Source organism: Daucus carota, chromosome 4 (genome assembly GCF_001625215.2).
Source record: "Daucus carota subsp. sativus chromosome 4, DH1 v3.0, whole genome shotgun sequence".
In the NCBI taxonomy this organism is placed as follows: domain Eukaryota; kingdom Viridiplantae; phylum Streptophyta; class Magnoliopsida; order Apiales; family Apiaceae; genus Daucus; species Daucus carota.
Window position 1 is genome coordinate 50,790,621 of NC_030384.2, and position 21,524 is coordinate 50,812,144.

The 21,524-nt window shown below is 35.4% G+C and overlaps 4 protein-coding genes across 11 annotated transcripts; 1 reads left to right on the forward strand and 3 right to left on the reverse strand.

Moving 5' to 3' along the window:
• The first annotated feature begins 4,191 nt into the window (after positions 1-4,191).
• Positions 4,192-6,361, forward strand: LOC108219018 (protein BRASSINAZOLE-RESISTANT 1). Its single transcript, XM_017392247.2, has 2 exons — positions 4,192-4,617; positions 5,123-6,361. Exons 1-2 carry the CDS (start codon positions 4,351-4,353, stop codon positions 5,822-5,824), a joined length of 969 nt encoding a protein of 322 aa, XP_017247736.1. The 5' UTR covers positions 4,192-4,350; the 3' UTR covers positions 5,825-6,361.
• Positions 6,362-7,560: 1,199 nt separating this feature from the next.
• LOC108218498 (deSI-like protein At4g17486) lies at positions 7,561-11,989 on the reverse strand. Of its 4 annotated transcripts, XM_064092738.1 has the most exons (5): positions 11,673-11,989; positions 10,346-10,586; positions 9,721-9,933; positions 8,816-9,103; positions 7,561-8,120 (listed from the first exon to the last, which is right to left on the reverse strand). In XM_064092738.1, exons 2-5 carry the CDS (start codon positions 10,416-10,418, stop codon positions 7,876-7,878), a joined length of 819 nt encoding a protein of 272 aa, XP_063948808.1. In that variant the 5' UTR covers positions 10,419-10,586; positions 11,673-11,989; the 3' UTR covers positions 7,561-7,875. The 4 variants fall into 4 exon arrangements, with proteins under 4 accessions (XP_063948808.1, XP_017246954.1, XP_017246953.1 ...); XM_017391465.2 differs by lacking the exon at positions 10,346-10,586 and having other exon boundaries at positions 11,673-11,983; XM_017391464.2 differs by lacking the exon at positions 10,346-10,586 and having other exon boundaries at positions 9,721-9,963; positions 11,673-11,980.
• A 918-nt stretch (positions 11,990-12,907) lies between these two features.
• LOC108218496 (J domain-containing protein required for chloroplast accumulation response 1-like) lies at positions 12,908-18,874 on the reverse strand. Of its 5 annotated transcripts, none has more exons than XM_064092736.1 (9): positions 18,196-18,871; positions 16,979-17,730; positions 16,455-16,903; positions 16,223-16,328; positions 15,516-15,586; positions 15,227-15,292; positions 15,048-15,125; positions 14,074-14,250; positions 12,908-13,069 (listed from the first exon to the last, which is right to left on the reverse strand). In XM_064092736.1, exons 1-9 carry the CDS (start codon positions 18,630-18,632, stop codon positions 13,031-13,033), a joined length of 2,175 nt encoding a protein of 724 aa, XP_063948806.1. In that variant the 5' UTR covers positions 18,633-18,871; the 3' UTR covers positions 12,908-13,030. The 5 variants fall into 5 exon arrangements, with proteins under 5 accessions (XP_063948806.1, XP_017246951.1, XP_017246950.1 ...); XM_017391462.2 differs by having other exon boundaries at positions 15,516-15,589; XM_017391461.2 differs by lacking the exon at positions 12,908-13,069 and adding an exon at positions 13,097-13,940 and having other exon boundaries at positions 18,196-18,873.
• Positions 18,875-19,157: 283 nt separating this feature from the next.
• Positions 19,158-21,469, reverse strand: LOC108218497 (arabinosyltransferase RRA3). Its single transcript, XM_017391463.2, has 2 exons — positions 21,080-21,469; positions 19,158-20,646 (listed from the first exon to the last, which is right to left on the reverse strand). Exons 1-2 carry the CDS (start codon positions 21,269-21,271, stop codon positions 19,507-19,509), a joined length of 1,332 nt encoding a protein of 443 aa, XP_017246952.1. The 5' UTR covers positions 21,272-21,469; the 3' UTR covers positions 19,158-19,506.
• Positions 21,470-21,524: the final 55 nt, after the last annotated feature.

Below are 21,524 nucleotides of genomic sequence, written 5' to 3' on the forward strand. Positions count from 1 at the left end.
GACTGCTGGATTGCTGATAGTTAAGTTTTAATGAGCTGAGAGTAATATTAATTATAATATATATATAAATATATAAGAATATAAATACAAATATTATTTTTATGATATATATTAATATTGCGGTGCGGTTTGAACCACATTCAAAAACACTAAAACCGCAACCCACACCGCACCACGCGGTTTGTGAAAAATCCAAACCGCAACCGCACCGCAAAGATTAAAAACCGCGTTTTGTGGTGCGGTTTGGTGCGGTGCGGGCGGTTTACGCGGTTTGGGCGGTTTTCTGATCACCCCTACTCGTTATATTTTTGGTCATGATAATTTACGGCAAAACTTGTGAAATAAAGTGTTATAGATAAGTTTTTTTCTTTGGGAAAAAAATTGGGTTAGAAATAAAATTTCGTCATTGAAACATGTAACACTAAATTTGAAATAGGGCCAACTGCTTGTATTTTCATAAGAAATGAAAGCGGATATAGATCGAAGAAAACACTAGTTAGCGAGTGAGCTGAAGAAAACTTTAATGATTACGAGTCAGTTGGATAAAACGGCTTGACAAAAGTGAAAGGCGATGAATAAGAGGAAAGGCTACACTTATGGCGTGAAGGCAGTTTGATATATGTACATAGTGCAAGCATAAGCATGACATGGCGACTGAGTTTGTGGCTTTGTTTCTTGCTCCGCTTTCCATTTTCTGATAGACAACAACATTTGTCACAACACATCTATTTTTATTAGGCTCATGAAAATAGTATTTTTATATAGAGCTATCATAACGCATACTATTATTTGTCTGAATTATTTACTTGTAAAACAATCTCACAATCAAGAACAAGTATATGAAACTTGACCAAATGATTTTTAAAGTTGAAATTCGATTTGACAAATATATCGTACTTGGATTCCGGAGGTCCATATGAGTTATTCATTTAATTTTTAAAATTGAAAAATCTGTAACACGGGTAATGGGGTTCAGTTTTGTTATTCTCTGTTTCTGCAAGAAGGATGTAAGCTGTTTGTTGCGATGTGTTGGTTTAAACTCTTGGACTAAGGAAAATGTTGGCAGTAATAGATGCTGAATAACACCTCCCTAGTGGCTAGTTCATCATTGCTCATATAGTCATATGGTTGTGGTCTGTGACAGCATATCCTGATTTTTAACTATGGTTAGTAATAGAGTTAAACGTCATATATCATTTCAAGTGCTGCTAATACCAAGAAATGCCCGTCTTTCATCTTGGAAAAAGGAATGTTTAATTTTCGAATAGAATGTTTAATATATAACACCACAATGTTCTATCAAACATTGTCGCGTTGACCCCATAAACTCATGTGGTTTAAGGCCATGAACTCGTGGTGCTGCTCAAGAAATTCAAGTGCTCTGTGATCTTGTTATGTCTCGTGTTGGCTCAAGAAACTCAAGGAGTTCAAGGTCATGACTCATGAACCAAGCTCGACCCTCGTTATATCGGCAGAACTTGTGAAATAAAGTGTTATAGACAAGTTCTTTCTTTGAGAGAAAAATTGGTTTAGAAATGAAATTTCGTCATTGAAACATGTAACACTAAATTTGAAATAGGGCCAACTGCTTGTATTTTCATAAGAAATGAAAGCGGATATAGATCGAAGAAAACACAAGTTAGCGAGTGAGCTGAAGAAAACTTTAATGATCACGAGTCAGTTGGATAAAACGGCTTGACAAAAGTGAAAGGCGATGAATAAGAGGAAAGGCTACACTTATGGCGTGAAGGCAGTTTGATATATGTACATAGTGCAAGCATAAGCATGACATGGATTCCGCAGCATGCGACTGAGTTTGTTGCTCCGCTTTCCATTTTCTGATAGACAACGGGGTCCTTTGGCTGAGCTTAAAATAAGTGCTTATTGCTTAAAATAAATAAGTGGAGTAGAAGTTAGAAACTAAGACTTATAAGTGATTAAAGTGTTTGGGAAATAAGTGGAAGTCCTAAAGCAAAAACTAGCATTCCTAGCTTTTTATAAGTCCTTCTCGACTTTTTACACAAACGGTACGAATAACTGCTTCTAACTTAAAAGCCGATAAGTTCGGCTTAAAATGGGTTGCCAAACACCCACAACAACATTTGTCATAACGCGTCTATTTTTATTACGCTCATGAAAATAGTATTTTCATATAGAACGCAGACTGTTATTTGTCTGAATTTACTTGTAAAACAATTTCACAATCAAGAACAAAGATATGAAACTTGACCAAATGATTTTCAAAGTAGAAATTCCATTTGACAAATATATCCTACTCGGATTCCGGAGGTTCATACGAGTTATTCAGATAACATTTTAAAATTGATAAATTTGATTTGAGTTCACGCCAATTTAATAAAAATAATTTAAATTGTTAATGATAATATAAATAATATATATAATATATATAATAATCAATTTTTTGAGTTCACACCAATTTAATAAAAATAATTATATTGATAATGATAATATAAATAATATATGTAATAATAATAAATGAAAACGAATTAAATTTACGCCTCTTACCAATTGAGTAGTTTAAATCTCTACCCCAATGCGATAATATATATTTAATTATTATGAAAATATATTTTATTTTGGGAGTATAATTTGAACAATATACTGATAATATAAATAATATATAATATATATAATAATAATTAAAAAATTCGAGCTCGTAAAATATATTCAAATACTTTAGAATATAACTCGAATAAAATACTAGCAAGGATTAGGCACGTCGAGACATCAATATACTTATATAAAGGAGAAGCGAGGGGCGTGTAGGTGGCGCCTCTCACATCGCTCCATTCTATTTTTCTAATTTTCTGAAATTTTTGGATGAAAAATATCAAAAATTAGAACTACCTTTTTCAGTTTTGGATATATTAAAAGTAAGTTTCAGAATCTGATTTTGTTTTAGATTATTTAAAAATTAGAACTATCCTTTTTAGTTTCGGATATATTAAAAGTAAGTTTCGGAATCTGATTTTGTTTCAGATTATTTATGGAATATAATAGTTTAAAAGTTTTAATTTGATTTTGTTTCTATATAAAGGAGAAGCGAGAGGCGTGTAGGTGGCGCCTCTCACATCGCTCCGTTCTATTTTTCTAATTTTCTGGAATTTTCGAATGAAAAATATCAAAAATTAGAACTATCTTTTTTAGTTCCGAATATATTGGAAGCAAGTTTCAGAATCAGATTTTGTTTCAGATTATTTATGGAATATAGCAGTTTGAAAGTTTTAATCTGATTTTATTTCAGATTATTTAATTATGGGAAAGAGTAGCACACAAGTCTCTCTACATCTATAAATACCCCTATAGGTCGTAAGATTTTGGATCATCTAAACAGAACCTACTCTCTCTCAATATCACAATCCTGCCTCTCTTTGGTGATAGTTCTCTTGCTCGATTTCTAACTCGGTGGTGTCGTTCTTCTGCAATGATAAGTGAAGGCTGTTTATACGGTATTAAAAAAAATAAAGATTGTTGCAAGCAAAGGTAGTTATAGACCGCTATGTGGGTGTTGATAAATCCAAATACGGGAGAAGAACAGTCTTAAACATGATCTTGATGGATGATATTAATAAATTAAGTATTGGTCATGTATGTTTGTTGGTTATTCTTTTATAATATTTGTTTTGTTTATCGGACATGTTTGTTGTTGTTAATTTTTATATGATTTACTTTGTATACATGAAAATATTATTCATGCATTATCTGTTTGCTCCGTTAAGCAACTTTTAAGTGAAGGCTGTTTATACAGTATTAAAAAATAAAAGTTGTTACAAGTAAGGGTAGTTATAGATCGCTATCTCACGGATTTAAGTTAGATGTTTTTGTGCACAATCAATCCAAAAAAATTGGAGAAAGGTGACAATGTTTACATTAAGATCATGTTTACATTTCCAAAAAAAAAACCACAAATAAAATTAAGATTCGTCGTGGTTTAAATTGTTAATTACATGTAATTTATTTTTATTTTTTCACCATAAATTATAATCCAATTTTGCAATTTTATATATTAGTATTGGTATTACATCAAAATTTTTATAATATAAAATTTATTTTATCCTGCAAATATTAATTTTTAATTATTAATATAATTTTTATAACCCGCCGCAACGCGCGGCTTTTCAACTAGTAAACGGAAAAATAAGAAAAAAGGGAGAAAAAGGGGAGGAAGGGGGTGTATTCCTCGTGAGTAAAAGCAACACAACACAACACCACAACGCGCCCCCACACTTATACATACATACACCTATATATACATTCATCCTTCTTTTTTATTAAGGCAACAAACAATTGTGTGGGGGTCTTTATGTTAAGACACTACTCAGAGGGAAGATGATGAACTGGGAAGGCGAGTCCCCTGCTTCATCTGCCGGCGGTGGAGGTGGAGGTGGAGGGAGGCGGAAGCCGTCGTGGAGGGAGAGAGAGAATAACAGGAGGAGAGAGAGGAGGAGAAGGGCTATTGCAGCTAAGATATATGCTGGGTTGAGAGCTCAAGGCAATTTTAATCTCCCTAAGCACTGTGATAATAATGAGGTTTTGAAAGCTCTTTGTGCTCAGGCTGGCTGGACTGTTGAGCCTGATGGCACTACTTACCCAAAGGTCTTTTCTTTTTCTCTGTTTCTTCAACCCATCTTTTTATTTCGGCTTCTTTTTCTTTTCTTGGATATATATCTTTGCTTCATCTGCATTTTTCTTGTGTTGATTGGGTGATTTCACACTAGATCTGTGCACTATTAATCTGGGGCTTTTCTTGATTTTTACTGTTTCTTTGATTCTTCAACTTATTCTTGATTTAGGGATTCCGTGGTGAATTAGTATTTAGTAATCTAGGAGTATCTGTTTGGGAGGAGCTAGTATAAGCGGAATTTGAATTAAGTTTTTTTTTTTTTTATTTATTACTTATTAAGTTGAATTCTTTTGTTTATCAACAGAATTTGAAGAAAAGGCTTTGTTTTAATGCTTATCAAGTTAAATTCTTTCTTTTTCCTGCCCAAGAAGTGTTGTGCATCTCCAATGTTTGTTTCGGGTTGCCATGTGATCATTTTATGATGTTCTGTGGTACATACTGATGGTCTAATACTGTTTGATTTAATATGTGATTCAGGGATCAAGACCACCCTCAATCGACATTGCATCGATGGATATTGGTGGTACTTCAAACAACACCACGCCATGTTCTTCACGTCGTCCAAGTCCACCATCTTCGTCCTTTCCCAGTCCTATTCCTTCATATCAACCCAGTCCCACTTCCTCTTCCTTCCCAAGTCCGTCTAGGCTTGAACCTCACATGTCATCCAATCCTTTTTCGTTCATGCGTTACTCCAACCCATCATCTCTCCCTCCCCTCCGGATTTCAAACAGTGCACCTGTAACCCCGCCTCTTTCATCATCAGCCACGCGGATTTCTATGCATAACTTCAATTGGGAGTCCATTGCCAAACAATCTGCCTCCTTGAGTTTCCCCTTTCTAGCGGTTTCTGCCCCGGCCAGTCCAACTCGTGGTCAACGTATCCCTCCTCCAGCTACCATACCAGAATGTGATGAATCTGATTCCTCGACTGTAGATTCAGGACAATGGATGAGCTTTAAATCATATGCACCCAGTGGGGGTCCAACATCTCCGACTTTTAATCTCATGAAGCCTACAACAGAGAACATCTCTTCCCAAAAGGCTGTCCTTGACAAAGGAAAAGGCATCGATTTTGAGTTTGAGAGAGAAGCGGTGAAGGCATGGGAAGGGGAGAGGATTCATGAAGTGGGGTTAGATGATTTGGAGCTGACACTGGGAAGTGGGGGAATGCAATGATTAGAGACATTGGTGAGTCGAATCTTATGTCCTAAAACATTTGATCACGTCCCGTTGGTTTCGGATTTGGTATGCTGAGTTGTCCAACTGATTTTCAAGTCCGAGGCGATGTTGGTTTGATTGTGAAAGACTTGTTTATCTGGTAAAGAAGGTTTTTCTTTGCAAGAGTGTCAAGTAAAATTTAGATTTGTGTCTTTAAGTTGTCATGGGTTATACTGTCATGTTTTCTCTGTTATTAGGTTCTGTTTGCAGTGTAATTAAGAACAGAGCCTGCTTATATTACGGGGGGACAACGGCCTTTCCGCAAGCGCACCATGTCGATAGCAGGCTCTTTATAGATGTAGCATCCATATATCCATCCGCGATGATGAGACAGGACTGTACTGTTTGTTTCAGGTCATCGCGATTCTAAGGATGCTAAATTGTAAGAGAGAAATGTACTAGGGTTTGTAATCAATGCCAATTATTGTCTGCTAAAACTTTGTCTACTATACCAATTATGAAGTGAATTAAGTATCATTTTGGTTTCTGTTGTTATATGACATCCATTGCTAATCTCAAAGGAACGATATAAAAGACTCTTAACTCCATACATCAAATGTGGGCCTTGCTCTATTTTGGAATTTGCGTGAGACATGTTTACGAACACGATGAGGCTAAAACATTGACATGATTACGAACACGATCAGGTGGGTGAGGAAATTGAAAATGAAAATGAAAAGAAAGATGGGGGAAGGCGAGTGACATGTGGAATTAAAAATGAAAAGAAAGCAGAAGATAAGCAGGAGAGGAGAAGAGAAGAATGAGTAGTAGGAGTATTATTCGGTGAGTAGTCATAATGAGATGGGCCTGGTCTGGATGGAGTGGAGGGGCCTGGTCCTTTTCACAACTTTTCAGACCCAACCCTTTAATTTTCATTGTTTCTTGTCATTTGCTGCATGTGCCTGCCTTGTATAACATTTATTATTATTATTATTATGGTATGATAATTTAATGGACCAAAATCTATTATGTACCCTCCTCCCACTGTACAAGCTTCAATGTATCTAAAATTTATGACCCTGCTTTAATAATAGAGGCCAAAGGGGGTCCTATCATACATTACGCCGATACGCCGATACCATACCTGTATATGCAATTTTATAAACATGGGCAGCCATCTCCTATGCTCTCTCTTTGTTTCATCTCACAAATACAACAAGTCCCAGAATCTAATTATTAATGAATATTCCCAAAAAAGAACAAGTTGAAATTAAGTTTTTAAGATGATGCTATATATGTGTGAATTTTTGTATATTATATGTGGATATTTTTCTTGTGGGGACCATGATCCCTGCGGTCCTGTTCTCCTGCAGGCTGGGCAAACTCATCCCCACCCCACTACCCAGGCCCAGGTTCAGAGTACATCGAAACTAGTGATATTGGGTCCAAGAGACCCATTTACATTATTAGGCCAAGAAGAGGTTATATAGACAACGCTCTGTCGTCATGGCCCATAAAACGGCCAGAGCTAGGTACATTTATTTTCTGTGCCAGTGGGCTCTGCATGCTTCCCCAAGGGGCCCAAGGCTGAAAATTAAATTAGGCAGTTAAATTTATGAGATTATTCGGTTTAGCTCCATTTTTATACTAGAATTTTGTATTAGAAGCCAACGTTTTTTCTTCTTTTAAGCTGTTTCGAGTTACAAGCTTGATGCATAACATAAAGGCCATTTTTTGATTGAGAATCTGGTCCATTTAGAAACATAATGGATTATAAGAGCCCAACAACTGGCTTGTTAGTAAGTTGATAAGAGCCACGCTACAACTAGTAGAGAGTAAATTATAGCCAACTCATATACACTTTGTGCATCATTTAGTCTCAATAATAGATTGAGGGGGAGCATTTTACAGGGCAAGAAACCATATTTAACAAGGAAAATTCCCAGACAAGAATGAATACGACTCCTAAAGGAGGGGGCTAATGATTCTGCCAACCTTTCAATGCAAGCTCATAAATATTAATTCTCCGTTGTGAAGATGAATTGAACTTGTTCACCCTTGTATAAGTCTTACCTTTCGTTTGGTGAAGCATTGTTGGACTGTCTTACTTCCCGCTGTGGTAAACAGCCTTTCAACGGTGACTGTAAGAACAATGAAGATGTCGACAACTGTTTCTGCCTCATTGAGATGGAAGAGAGGCAACTAAAACCACTTCTCAGCCTTCTCTTTTCGTTTTCAAATGGTTGGCAATTGGGGTCATGTTCAACCGCTGTTATTCTAAGGGCCTCTGGTAACATGAAATTGAACACTGAACCTAAAACAAGAAAGATGGAACCATAAAATCATTAAAGGCATCCCAACTGCTGTAAGTGTAGGCACCACATTTTGATGTGCCAATTTTTACCACCAATATAAGTTATAATGGTAGTTATAATATTGAGTACTGATTATAACTGATAGAAAGGGGGCCATGATGGACAAGTAATAGGCAACGAAAGCATATGGTTGTACTTAATTAAAACCATGTCTGCTCCAGCTTGAGCTCTTGTTAATACTGCCCAGCGTCAAACATCCCGATTACCAAGCATGAAATGATGTGTCTATTTATTCGGCTCAATTAAATTTTTTAGTTCAAGATTAGAGAACTTGATATTTATCAAAAAAAGGTCAATAAGAAAGAAAAGGAACTGAATATGACAAAGCAAAAATATGACAGAGCATCACTGGAGGCAAACAAAGGACTTCACAGGTTGTAAAGGTGATCAAGTATATTACTGTAAAGATCATTGGATACGTGTTATTATTCACATTTCAGAAACTGTAAATAATGAGGCAACTTCCACAAGTTAGAAGGTTGGTTTCGCAGAACTGCAAAAACTAGGAAGCCGAGATGTTCTTTAAATTTGCAGGAAGTCAATATAATATTGGAGGAGTTAGCATACACAGCAAACAATTTGACTTGTGTGGCACTACGAACTAATTAGAGTCTTAAGTGAGTGCAAGGAGTACCTAGTTTTGCAAGTCGATTCACCCATTTAGGGATGTCCTTCCCAGTCAATTTGTAGCAGATGTCCTTGCAAAAATGGTTGCAGTTCTTGACAATTAAATGATATGAATCACCATTGTAGCTTGCTGCATGATGCTCAATGAATTCCCTAACCTGTACAGGGTCCAAACATGTAGTCCCAATGAATATGGTCTTTCTAAATTTGAAGCCTGGGCATTGACGAGGCTCAACTTCAAATACACCACTAGTTGGATAGTCATGTGCTCCAAAAGCATACTCTACGCCATGAACTGTCAAAAACATGTAAGAATGATAATCTTTTCATTTTTGTAGGTATGCAACAATTACACAGGTATATATACCATGCATGTGCAAGTAATTAGATAGCATAAACCTTCAATTCTTCATCATTTGTATAAAAATAATTTGCACTGAGATGATAATGATCTTTAGCCCACTGAACATCCTCGGGAAGTATTAAGTTAATTTTTTTCTGTTTCCTTTGCTTAGTGGGAGAAGAAGCTTTCAACAGTTGAAATTAATGGTCACTTGGGGACAATTTGAGGGTCCTACTACACCATAATGATTGAGGAGAAGTTTTAATGTCCTTCGCCAACACTGTATTACTCATATCTTAATTTCAACGATGAAAAGTATTTCAGAAAACTAAGGTATCAGACGAGTATATAACAAACTATAACAAACCACCCGCTTGTACTTAACTGTTCCCACTATCCTCTCTAGTTACTAGTTCAACATGTAAATGAGAATGTGAGACTTTGATTTTCCTTGAAGACACGCGGAAAGATGTGTGTGCAGTTTGAAGGGTATATATCAGTATTAGTAAGAAGGGGTTTCAAATAATTGACCTAATGAAAAAGACAATAAAGGAAACGTAGGACCCTACCTTCAACGCCGGAGTGAAAAATACCAAATCCCGCCCAATAGGCATAACCATTCAGGGGTGTCAAGTCATATACATTGAGATACACTGGTGTACTGCCCGAACCATAATTAGATTTCACCTTGGGGAACAAACAAAAATGTAGATTTGATTTCCCTTGCAAGCGGAGAGGTACTACTGACTTCCATCCCTTCTTTACTCCAAATTTCATGGTGTCTAGTTAAAAAAACACAGGTCAATCAATACCTACAGGCATCCAGCACATTCAATAAGTATATAATCATAAAACTACATAAGAAAAAACACTAAAAGAATCAAACCACGAAGAGGGGTTATATACTAGATACGCATGTGAAGGTATATGGTTATACATTGATCAGCAAGACAAATGATCTTAAGTGGCTTAACTCAGTATCAGCAAAACAAATGAGCTTAAGTAGCATAATTCTTCGATAAGAAGCTCCCTCATTTGAAAATAATCTGTACTATGGTAAGAGCTGACATGTTAATGTCTTATATGACACATTCCAGGCATGCTTTCGAATATATACTTAGTTCTGCTATTATTTGGAGGTCAACTATATTTTGCAGGGGGCTCTAAATATATGGAGCAAAGTCAGCATATTACCATCATTGCAATCAGTCTCATCTTTATTAATCCACATAAGCAACATTACTCTACTGACCACGTTTTTAAACATCTAAAAAAGATAAATTTTTATTAGTTTCATCATGAATAATGGAGTCTGTTGGAGAAGTTGATCACACAGCATCTTCCACTGACACTTTCAAGCACTTCTTTCATTATTATATAATAAAAATGCATCACACACTAATCAGGTTCAACTGAGTTTGACTTTGACCTTGCGCTGTTACATACATATAAAAATAATCAAGATTTTTGTTTATACAAGAGTCAGCACATATCCTATTCACAATAATAAAGAAAACTGATTATAGCATGAGTGGGAAACCATAACTTTGTATTTAAGTGTGTTTTGTATCTTTTAATCCAATTAAGGTCTTCTAATGGTTATGAAGATAGTCTAGCTTAACTGATTGTTCATTCTCATTATAATTTTGAGTTTTATATTGAAACTAAAAGGCATGAAACACTATTATAAATTTCCTGTAGTCAATACTTAAGGGTTGTTCCCTGAAAAACATACTATAGTTACATATGCTTTCAGTTTCTGAATATACAACTTACAAGCAGACATGAAGAATCAATAATGTATGCCAATTCAAATAGACAGTATAAGCATATATTGTCACATAGCAATCAAATGCAGTTATTTGAAATTTGATGTCTCAATACAAAACTACTTCTTTCAGTATTGAAGAACACTTTAATACTTTTGGAACTGGTGGAGAAAAATTTCAGATTTTTACACAGATGCCTCAATACAAAACTACTGTGCCATTGATAACCAGATTACCTAAATTAGGATCCTCTGAACCAGAAAAACCCGAAAACACCTTATGTTAGCACAGCAAAAGTCCTAAACTTGTAACTTTCATAAGCGGTGTAAAAGAATTTTAATATATGAACATCGCAACTGGATTCAGAACCTTTGCACACACAGGTATACTCCAAATCTTCAATTCAGATGCTCATCGTTCCCAAAATCAACAAACATTAGACAACTCAAAATCCTAAAACCAAGAATTTCAACTCATGTCATGGGAATTAAATTAATCTAAAAGACTTTTGCAGTGTCATTTCAGATCTTGCATACAAAGAATGACCGGAACAAGTTAACAAACAGCCCATGGAAGAAAGTGAAAGATGCAAAAAAGAAACAAGAGATTTAACAAACCCCAGAGAATAAATTACACATTATATGCAGATATATTGTATATTAAACCAAGAAACAAGAAAACAAAAAGAACAATCCAAAGCAAAAAGATGTGTATATACACACATGTATATGATAGGAGAGAGAAGGACTTACAAGTTAGAAATGGATAGCCATGATAAGAAAAGTGAAGGGCAAAATCAAGAATTTGGAAGAAACTGAGAGGGCAAGCATGCTAAAAAAGAAGGAAATATCACAAGAAGCAGATGGTGGTGTGTAAAAGAAAGCAGCTAAAGCTAGGTGGAGTAGAGTCCCATCAATAATTAAAGACACACAAACACACACACGTTCATTTTCCTGCAAATCCCAAGTAACAAATCTTGAAATTTACAGACCCCCGTTTGTAAGCCCAACATTTTTAGACATATTAAATCAAGATAACCAAACTAGAGTAAAGACATAAACCCAAGTCATGGAAAGTGACTCAAGTCCCCACCACTCTATCTTTCCATATTTTCATTTTCATTCTTATATTTCTCTTTATGGATGTAAAATGTACTATCAAACAAGCAGCTGAACAACAATACATGAAAAATCATAGTATGAAAAAAAAGAAAGAAAAGATTCTTGCTTTTGCAATTTTACCTGTGTAAAAATTGCTGTAACCAAGATTATGAGAAGTCCACATCTGTAAAACCAACTCTCTATCATATGTAAATGATACATTCAACAAAATATAATCCAAGACCCTACTATAAAGAAAGATTTATATTTTGTTGAAGAATATCTTTTAATAATTGACACTTCAACTAGACTACAAAGTAATATATTATCTGCAAATATAAAGTAAATGAACATAAACAAAAGGCACATTTCTTATTAATGTAGGGGAAAAGTAAGTACCAGCAAGTATAAGAGTTTAATCTAGTTTTTTTATTTATCTCATCGCTTCTCTTGTCCAAGGTTTGAGTATTATATTTACTAAAGTAGTACTAATGCATGTGTCCACTTGTTGATGTAGTTGCCAAAGTAAAGCAAGCACGAGTGGTGCTGCTGTCTCTGCGAATTATATTTTACTCCAAAAGCTTGTTAAGTATTCACGAAAATCATGATTTTTAACAAAATCAAAAAACATGGATATCATGTGTAATTTTGATGATAATATGTGCCATGGAAATTATTCGCAACTCAAATGGGAGTATGTAGTCAAAGTATATTGCACCCAGCACCCATCGTTAAGCGGAAAATTAGTTGCGGAAATTTAAATACGTATTCGAACATTTCTTTTGAGCTTTTTTACATTATATTAGTTGTTTTTTTGTTGTGTAGTATGCTTACGTTGACTTAATAAACTGATACTCCAACTGCATGGTGCAATTGCTGTACATGAATGAACAAGAAATACAAAACTATATACACAAACAGATTATATTTGTTTATATGTATGTACAGTTCAAATTGTTGTATGATTTGCACTTGTACAAATTTTCCCTTGCCAGTATAGCTCTGCACTCTCAAATTGAACCTATTAAATTGAATTGATCCCACGCCTCCTGAATAAAAGGGAAAAAATTAAAATTCTATCATGGAATAACTGAGTCTCTTGAAACTTTCAAGAAATTGCTTGCTTTTTCTTCAAATACACATAAGCTATGAGTGCAAGCAGGGGACAAAATGGCAATCTCCAAGAAGAAAACAATCATTTGCACAGTAGAGACAAATTTTTTTTTGAAAAAAAATACAAAATATAATTATAAAACAGGTAAGCTCACCAAAAGTACAGCTCAGGTCTAGCAATAGGTGTATCACCAAATAGCACAGTATAATATACAGATCATTATATCATTATACTATATCTAAAAAATGTCCTTGAATGTGTTCTATACCTATGATCAGTTGGTAGAAAGAAAGAGGTCAACAAATGAAAGAGTTGTTTTGAAGTGTAGATTCTTAAAGATTAGTCTTATGCTCTCCTTTTACAGACTCTGTTATTTTGTCAATATACCCGATATGACATGGATATGGGTATGACATTTAGTTATGATTCTTACAGTGAAACCAACATGAGTTTGAGTGAGATTTTTCATATTGAAACCAGACACTTAACCTCATTACTACTTGTTTATCACGAACTGAGGTCTCTGTGTGGCTTATTTCCGTGATATGAATTTGTAATACGGTTCAACGTATAGCTTATCCGATTCGCAGGCCATATACTGTATTTCAATATTTCTAGTTATGACCCCATATTAAGATCGTAAAAATGTTGTGTCTTTAGCTTTCATGCATGCTTGCCTAGTCTTAGCATGAATCTCTAATTCCGGATCAGTATCCAAAAGTTCATAATATTCATAATTTTAGGGATTCGGCATATAGATCTTACCCATGTCCTACTTCCCATATTGATATAGAACTACAGGTTTTCTGTGTAGAAAAGGTTGACAAATGAAAAAAAAAAAATAGAGTTAAAGTACTGAATTTAGTTTTCTCAAGTGAAAGATTAAATTTCACATGAGAGCTCAGTTCCATTCTGAACCGAATAAAGTTTAATTGTTACCTGCAATATATCAAAAACTTTTTCAGCGGTGTATTTTTGATGAGGAGTAGCGCCTTTCTGTTGTAGTTTATCTGGGTGTAGGCAGAGCATAGCCCTCTGATATGCTCTCTTCACCCCATTTCCCTCTATTATATTCACAAGTGGAACTGGTTTCCATCCACTCTCCGCCCATAGAACCTGTATATATACACAAAAAAGACGATAACACATTTGCACAGACCTTGAGTGACTGTGACACAAAGATTTTGTCATTTTGGCAAAGGGTCTAAAGAGACACATATATGCGGCAAACAAATACAAATCTAGGAGATTTTGTTCCAATTATCTTGTAGGATGCAAACTGAAGACACAAGGATGACTGGTCGGCTGGTCGCTACAGAACAAAAGCTAGGAGAAGAAAGATATCTGAGTAAGCAGTATCAAACTGTATTTCTGATGTGTAATAACTTTTTTCCCTTCATAAATTGAAATTACAGTAAGACACTCTCTACCTATACACCAAAGACTACACTTAAGATCACTTGGATGAAATTGCCCTTGCCAGCTTGCTTTATGTTGCATTTAATTTCCAGTCATTTCTATGTCGTCGTAGAATGGGAGCTTGTAAATAGAAGTACATGCTAGTGGAACAGATGCTGAAGTGTATGCGAAAAAATATAGAACTTGCAAAGGTCGATTAGAGAAATAGAATGCATACATGAACAAAGGGAGATAAGTGAGGGTAGCAAATTATATTGGAAACGATGCTGATTAATAACATTGAAGAAATCTATTGATGGCTATATAATTTTCTTGATGAATTAGTTTATAAGAGACAAGCAAACAAGCACTGCGGTCATAAAAAGGAGCAACCAAAAGAGCAATGCAGTGTGAAAGACCAAGCTAAAGACAAGCAAAAGAATAATTCAGCATGATATAAGACCAAGCTTTCTACATGTGTGGCTTTTAGAACTACATGAAATTTCTATTCTTACATATTGTAAAGTCGAGAGCAGCGAACGAATGTTTCCTTTCTTCCCGGTTGACCATTTATAAATTTTAGCATCCAAAGCCTGCATTAAACATAATCCTAGTATTACTATATCTGTAGATATATAAGCAATCAAGAATTTTTAGCAAAAAACAAAGGCAATCAAGAGATGAAGCAAATTACTTTAGTAGTCTCGTGATCTTCACTAGTCACTGAAAGATTGACCTGATCCTCGGATAATTCTTCTATCTGTTTCAACATGCAAGTAAACTAGCTCAATGGGAAGCATCATTTGCATTTTAATTGGAACTAGTATAAAATAACACTAATGTGGTGAGATTAAATTTGCATCGTGCAATCTGATATTTCAGTGTACGTCATATTGGAAGGAACTGGCGACATCTATATAGAGCAATCAAGAAGAAGGCATATGAAATTTACTCAATCGATGGAAGATGGAAGAACTTCATACCATGTAATTCATTTGAGATAGATCATCTATGTCTTCATCGGGAGTAAATTTAGAGCCATCAGCGGTCGGCTCTGCTAAGAAGGGGAAGGATTTCACATAGAAATTCCTAATCAGATAGCTGTCAAGTATATACTTCAAAACTTGTCCAATTAGAATAGCAATGCAATTTAAATCGTGGTACTTAATAATTTGTCTGATACTTTATGCTGCTCAATGGACAATAAAATCTGAAACTTTTGCAACATAATGATAAGCAAATATATTTGCCTTACTGATAATATAGTTAAAATAGAGTTAAGCCATCTTTATTAATATAATTTACAACACTTCCAGTTCACTGAATGATTCCTGGTCGGAATGATACTACATATAGGGCAAATACCTTGGATATTTGCATCATAAATTTCAGTAACATCATTAATGCACAGACCGCTTTTTTAGAACAGGCCAGACTAGCGGCGGGATGCAATATAGTTTTCAGGTTTCCTTCAGGTGGGTAAAAATTCCTTTCATAATAAAGTTGTTCTTAATGATTATAGTACATCAGGTCCATATATGTTGTAGTAACAGTTCCGTATTGATATAATCTCCAGGGTGATGATCCCTTTTTGTTTCATATAATTAAAAAGATATATAAACCCACTTATATATAAAAAGATATCAAATTACATCTCTTAAACGACGATGAACCAGAATTAACAGCTCACCAGCATGTATATTAGGCTCCTCACTAGAAGATTTTTCTGCACTCCTATGGATTATAGGGCTCCCAGGAAAATGTTGTTTCTCCTGCTGTTCAAGTTCTTCAACCACCTGAAAAGACATGGGAGATCTTAGTTCTTCTGTGGATAAATTCCAGTGACTCTAAAGTAAAAAAATGTGAAACCAGATTGTTCTGAATGGAATATTGATAAAAATAAAATTATTATTGGTAATTACCTCAAAGGAAGCATCTGGCAGTTTGCTGGCATCGGGCAAATGCAGTTCAGTGTCCATCTCAAATGTGCTAGCATGCGCAACACTGACATCATTAACTGCTGTACCAGTAATATTTCCTTCCCATCTACAGCTCTGAGTTCGAGCTTCAGAATTATTTCTTTTCTTTGAAATCGATTCTTGAGTAAAAAATTTCGCGAACTCCTTGACTTTTCCCCTAGCTCCACCTTTTTTTAGATTTTCAGTTTCATTTTTTGGTGAGCCAAGGCTTCTAGCTTCCTTCACTTCTGTTTTATGTGAACTAATAGCTTTCTTCACTTCCTTTTTATGTGAACTAATTTTTTCCACTTCATATTCCTTAACAACTTTACTAGCACCAATATTTAAATTAGATATTTTGGCTGTTTTTGCTACATTATCTTTTCCTTCTGCCTTACCAGTAATATCTCCACCTGCACACAACAAAATAACTTTTAGGTTAATTTCACTTTTATTTTGCTTAAATTCCAGATTAAAACACATTGTACCTTGTTGATTAATCTGATCGTGTATGATTGAATGCACACGTTTCAACTCTGGTTTCTGAACCTCTTCTGTGAACACAGTAGCTTCTTTCTTATTACTGAAAACAGTATCATCTGACTCATTTATATTACGTCTTGATATCAAAGCTTCTAGTGGCTGACTTATAACTTCTTCCTTAGGAAAGCGGAATGTTTCTTCTTTACTAAGGGTGTTTGCTTCTTCTAGCTCCTCACATGGCATTTTAGAGTACTTCGAATTGACTGATATATTGGAAGTAAGAGTTGGTAGTGACTCGCTAACTGTGTCCTCATTTGCCCTACCTTTAGAGCTATAGCTTTTATTAGGCTTATCCTTATCTTTTGATCTTAATTTAATCCTTTGATGAAGAGGGATCACTACTGGTATCTCATATTGTGGCCACTTGTATATAGAGAAATGAAACTCACTTATGCAAACTGGAGCTTCCGTCGATTTTGAAAAGTCACTATAATCTCCTCTCCTTTCTGTGTCATTAGGTTTTCCTGTGTATGTTGATTCCTCTTTCCTTGGAGAAAATTCATTCGACAGAGGGCTTGCATGACTAGATGACCAAACATCACTTTTAAAGTGGTCCTGTTCTTGCATTGTTTGGCTTGAAAACCGAGAAAGATTATAACTTGGAGAACTTCTTCCATTCGCATTACCTTCCTTCTTGGATGAGCTACTCGAAACAAATGTTGGATAGTCCATACTGTTGGTTAATGTGGCAGGAAGGCTAAGAGGACAACAGAAGGAACAGAAAACTGCATGATCACAAGGAAGCAGAAAAGAAATTCCATATGCAAGAAGAATTTATCAAACATTGATTGTAATAAATTACAAAGATAATTTGATTTAGGATATTTAAGGAACTGGAAAGGGAAACAGATATCTAAGAAATTAAGGAAGAAAGATTCGAATTAAGGAAACAATACTTGTCACGAAATTTAAAAGAGTAAAATATAATATATCAATAATTTCACGTGGTCATCAGAACTGCCAAGACTTTTTTATGAGAGTTTATGTTAGAATCAGACAATGAGGATACATGGTGGAAGAAATTAGCTTATAGCAGTAAACCAAACTTAAGTCCAGGAGACGCCAATCTTTAACTAACAAAAGAAAGCGAAATAAATGATAAGAAACTAAATTTAACAGCAGAAGCTTTCATAATTGGAATCAAACTATAAATATAACAAACCTAAAATGAGCAGGAAGTGAAGCTCCGAAAGGCTCCGAATTTGGTGGCAAGGGACGAGATGGACTCATTATTCGAGAAGCAGGCAAAGAAGTGCCAAAATCCCTTCCAAGAGTATCACCACTTCTATAAATATCATCAAAGAAATCATTGCTCTGGTGATTCTTCCTCCTATTGACACTAGCCTCTTCACCGAAAACCGGCTTTTCGCTACTAAAACTGCGAATGGACATAGCATCTTCTGCACTCGTAGTCCCATCAGAAGTTTGAACAGAAAACCTCCTAGGTGGCCCTCCAAAAACATCATTAAAATCAACATCATCAGAGTTTATTCTTCTTCTTGGCACAATAGTGCTGCTACTACTACTGCCAGGGCTCTCATGTGGTCTCTCTGCTGCGTAGTTGAACAAGAAACTCTCTCTCTCCCCAACTCTTTCCATTTTTCATAAGACGGCGCGAAATTCTCGGGAATTGTGAATATTGCGTTATCTTGAAAATGGGTTTTTGGTAAAATGCTGAATGTTGCGAATGAATGAAAGAAAGTTTGGAGCTTTTGATGTTGAAAGGGGTTTAATGTGAACCAGGGGAGCGGATTAGAGTAGAATTGAAGCCACAGCTTAAGCTGTGGCTAGGAAGAAGACTTCAAAAAATTAATCTAGTATTTTGATGAAGATTTTCACTGCCTCTCTGGTTGTTTTCCTCGGATCCTCCTCAATTTTATTTTAAAATGGGAAAAAAAAAATTAAAATTTTTTTTTGGAGCTAGTTGTAATATTAGAATATAAACAGCTCTGGAAATAAAAAAAATCACAATTAATTATTTTCCAAATTTTGAAAGCACTGATTCATCATTGATCGCTACAATGTGTTATATAGTTATCTGGAATTATGAAACTAAGAAGAACATTTAGATTTCTATTCATATGTAGGTATATCATATTTGCTATTACTATGCTTTTAATAGCATTGGCGGAACAATACAGACCATATCTGAATAAAAATAAGAATAGGTTCAAATCCAGCAATGCCGGTTACAGTGAAATCTTTCCTCCATCAAAATCCTGTAATCTCATATGCAAAACGTAACAGTGCCGAGAAAGGGAAAAAAAGAGTGGAAAGTACCGTACATATCTGAATTGTAAGTTCTACCCATCAGTAATTGTGAATATGAATGACAAGCTGATACACTTATATATTGTCCCTGTTAAGTATAACCAATCAGTCAAAACAGTGCATTCAACTAAGGTGTGGAAGGGCTAATGTATGCTTAGCGTATACTTGATGAGAAAGATCCCTTGTTTCAGTTTGTTTCTTCTTAGCTTCCTTTCGGATTTCTTACCCACTCAGAACCATCTGGGAAAATATCCAGGGCATCTTGTTTGCCATCAACATAATAGTTGACAACCGCTTGCATTCTGTATAGCTTATCCGGATGGTAATTTACATGAACAGTAACTGGCCTCAACTTTTTCAGATTTTTATCTTTCCTAACGGTCTTGAAAAGAACCTTACTATTCATAAAGAGATAGAAGTCCATGGTTCTTTTGGAAATGTGAAGCCCACTGTACCCAGGATATGAAGGGAAAAAGAGTTCTTCGTTAAAAACAGCCTGGTCCCAAGACTTCGGTTCCTTGGCAAGCCGGTTAGCGACACGATCGAGAAGCTCGATTGAAGGAATTGTAGGTCTGATATAAAATAAGCCAGAGTTGTACACCCAAATACGCATTGTATGGGCATATCGAGCCCAACCCATTGCAGGTTCATCAAATACATCATTATATCCATATGCTGTCATATTATTGTGACCATCAGTCATTGACTCCACATCTGAATCGCGATATATATGAAGAAACGGGTTCTGCAAATATACTATATCGACATCTGACAGAAGCACACTGTAACCTAGCTGCAAAAACTCCCTCAAGATGCGGAACTTAAGTCCAGAAACAGCATGGTTACTGCCACCCTTTGCAATCACGTCCACATCCTCGTCCGGATCTCTCTTGTACACATAAACATCATTTGATTCACAAAATTCTACTATAGCATCATCCAGAGCTACTACCAGATAATTTGGTATGTCCGATTTCTTGATGCTAGTGACCTGTATCTCCAACATGGGTTTAACATTTGTATTTGCAAGTACAACTATAAGCTCTTTCCGGACAGCAACTTTTGCCAAAATCTTGGCCAGTCTAGGATTTGCAGATTCATCAGGCAATACAGTTGGGTTAGTTCTCAAACTCTTGACTGTACCAAAAGGACCAGCTTTATAAGGTTTACCCAACACCATAAACTGCTCTTGTGCATGATCTTTTCCAAGATCAGCCAACCGTAGCTTTTGAGTTAGCTCGGTAACCTGTTTTTCCAACTTGACATTCTTGTCTGACAACCCCATAATATCAGATTTCAATTTGTTGATCTTCTCAGGCGATTCACATGAGGATGATCCCGTCTAAGAAATAGAAACACAAAATTTGAATCAATAAAAAGCGAGCCTAAGCATCACATTAACATATGTAACTTTTGCAATCAAACCCAGACAATCAGTTAAAAGGTAGCGATTTATCCAATAAATTCTATTCTTTCTCACAGACAGTAGCCATCTACATCCAATTAAGGAAGACCACATTGTATCCCAACTTGTATGAATGCTACAAACTTTAACATTCAAGAAAACCAGAAAGACATGTACAAAAGTCAACCACATTGATTTACAAGTAAATTCCAACAAACAAAAGTAAGTATAAATAACATACAAGCTAGAATTTAACATAAGATCAACAGGATAATTCAAATTCAATCTAGTCTGAACATTATCATACAAACTAAAATGAGGGTACAGGCAAAATAAAACCAAGAATGGAAAAGTGATTAGAAAAAGGAACCCGTAGATTAGATTTGGAAAGAGGGTGAGTAGTCTGAGAAGCAGAATAGGAGGGGAAGAAGCCATGAGGGAAAAAGAAAGCAAAGATGCAACCCATGGATATTCCTATGAAAACAGCCACCCAAATTCTTCTAGATCCAGACAATGATGATGATGATCCCTTGTCTTTACGCCCACCCAGCCCTGCCATCATTCTTCTCTTTTCACCCCTAGTATACTAAGATACTAGTATGTATGTATTTATGTGTGTATGTATAAACTCACTGGTGCATTTGAAAGAAAAATTTGTATGTTTATGTTGCTGAGAAAGGTCTTGCCTCCTGGGGTTGTTGAAAATATATGCCTGATTACTTTTCTTTCTTTGGTGTTAGCCCATTTTTTGTGACAAAATATTCTACACAGCTTTACTCTTCGTCATCTTACCTTTGGCTTTGTCAATATTCTTA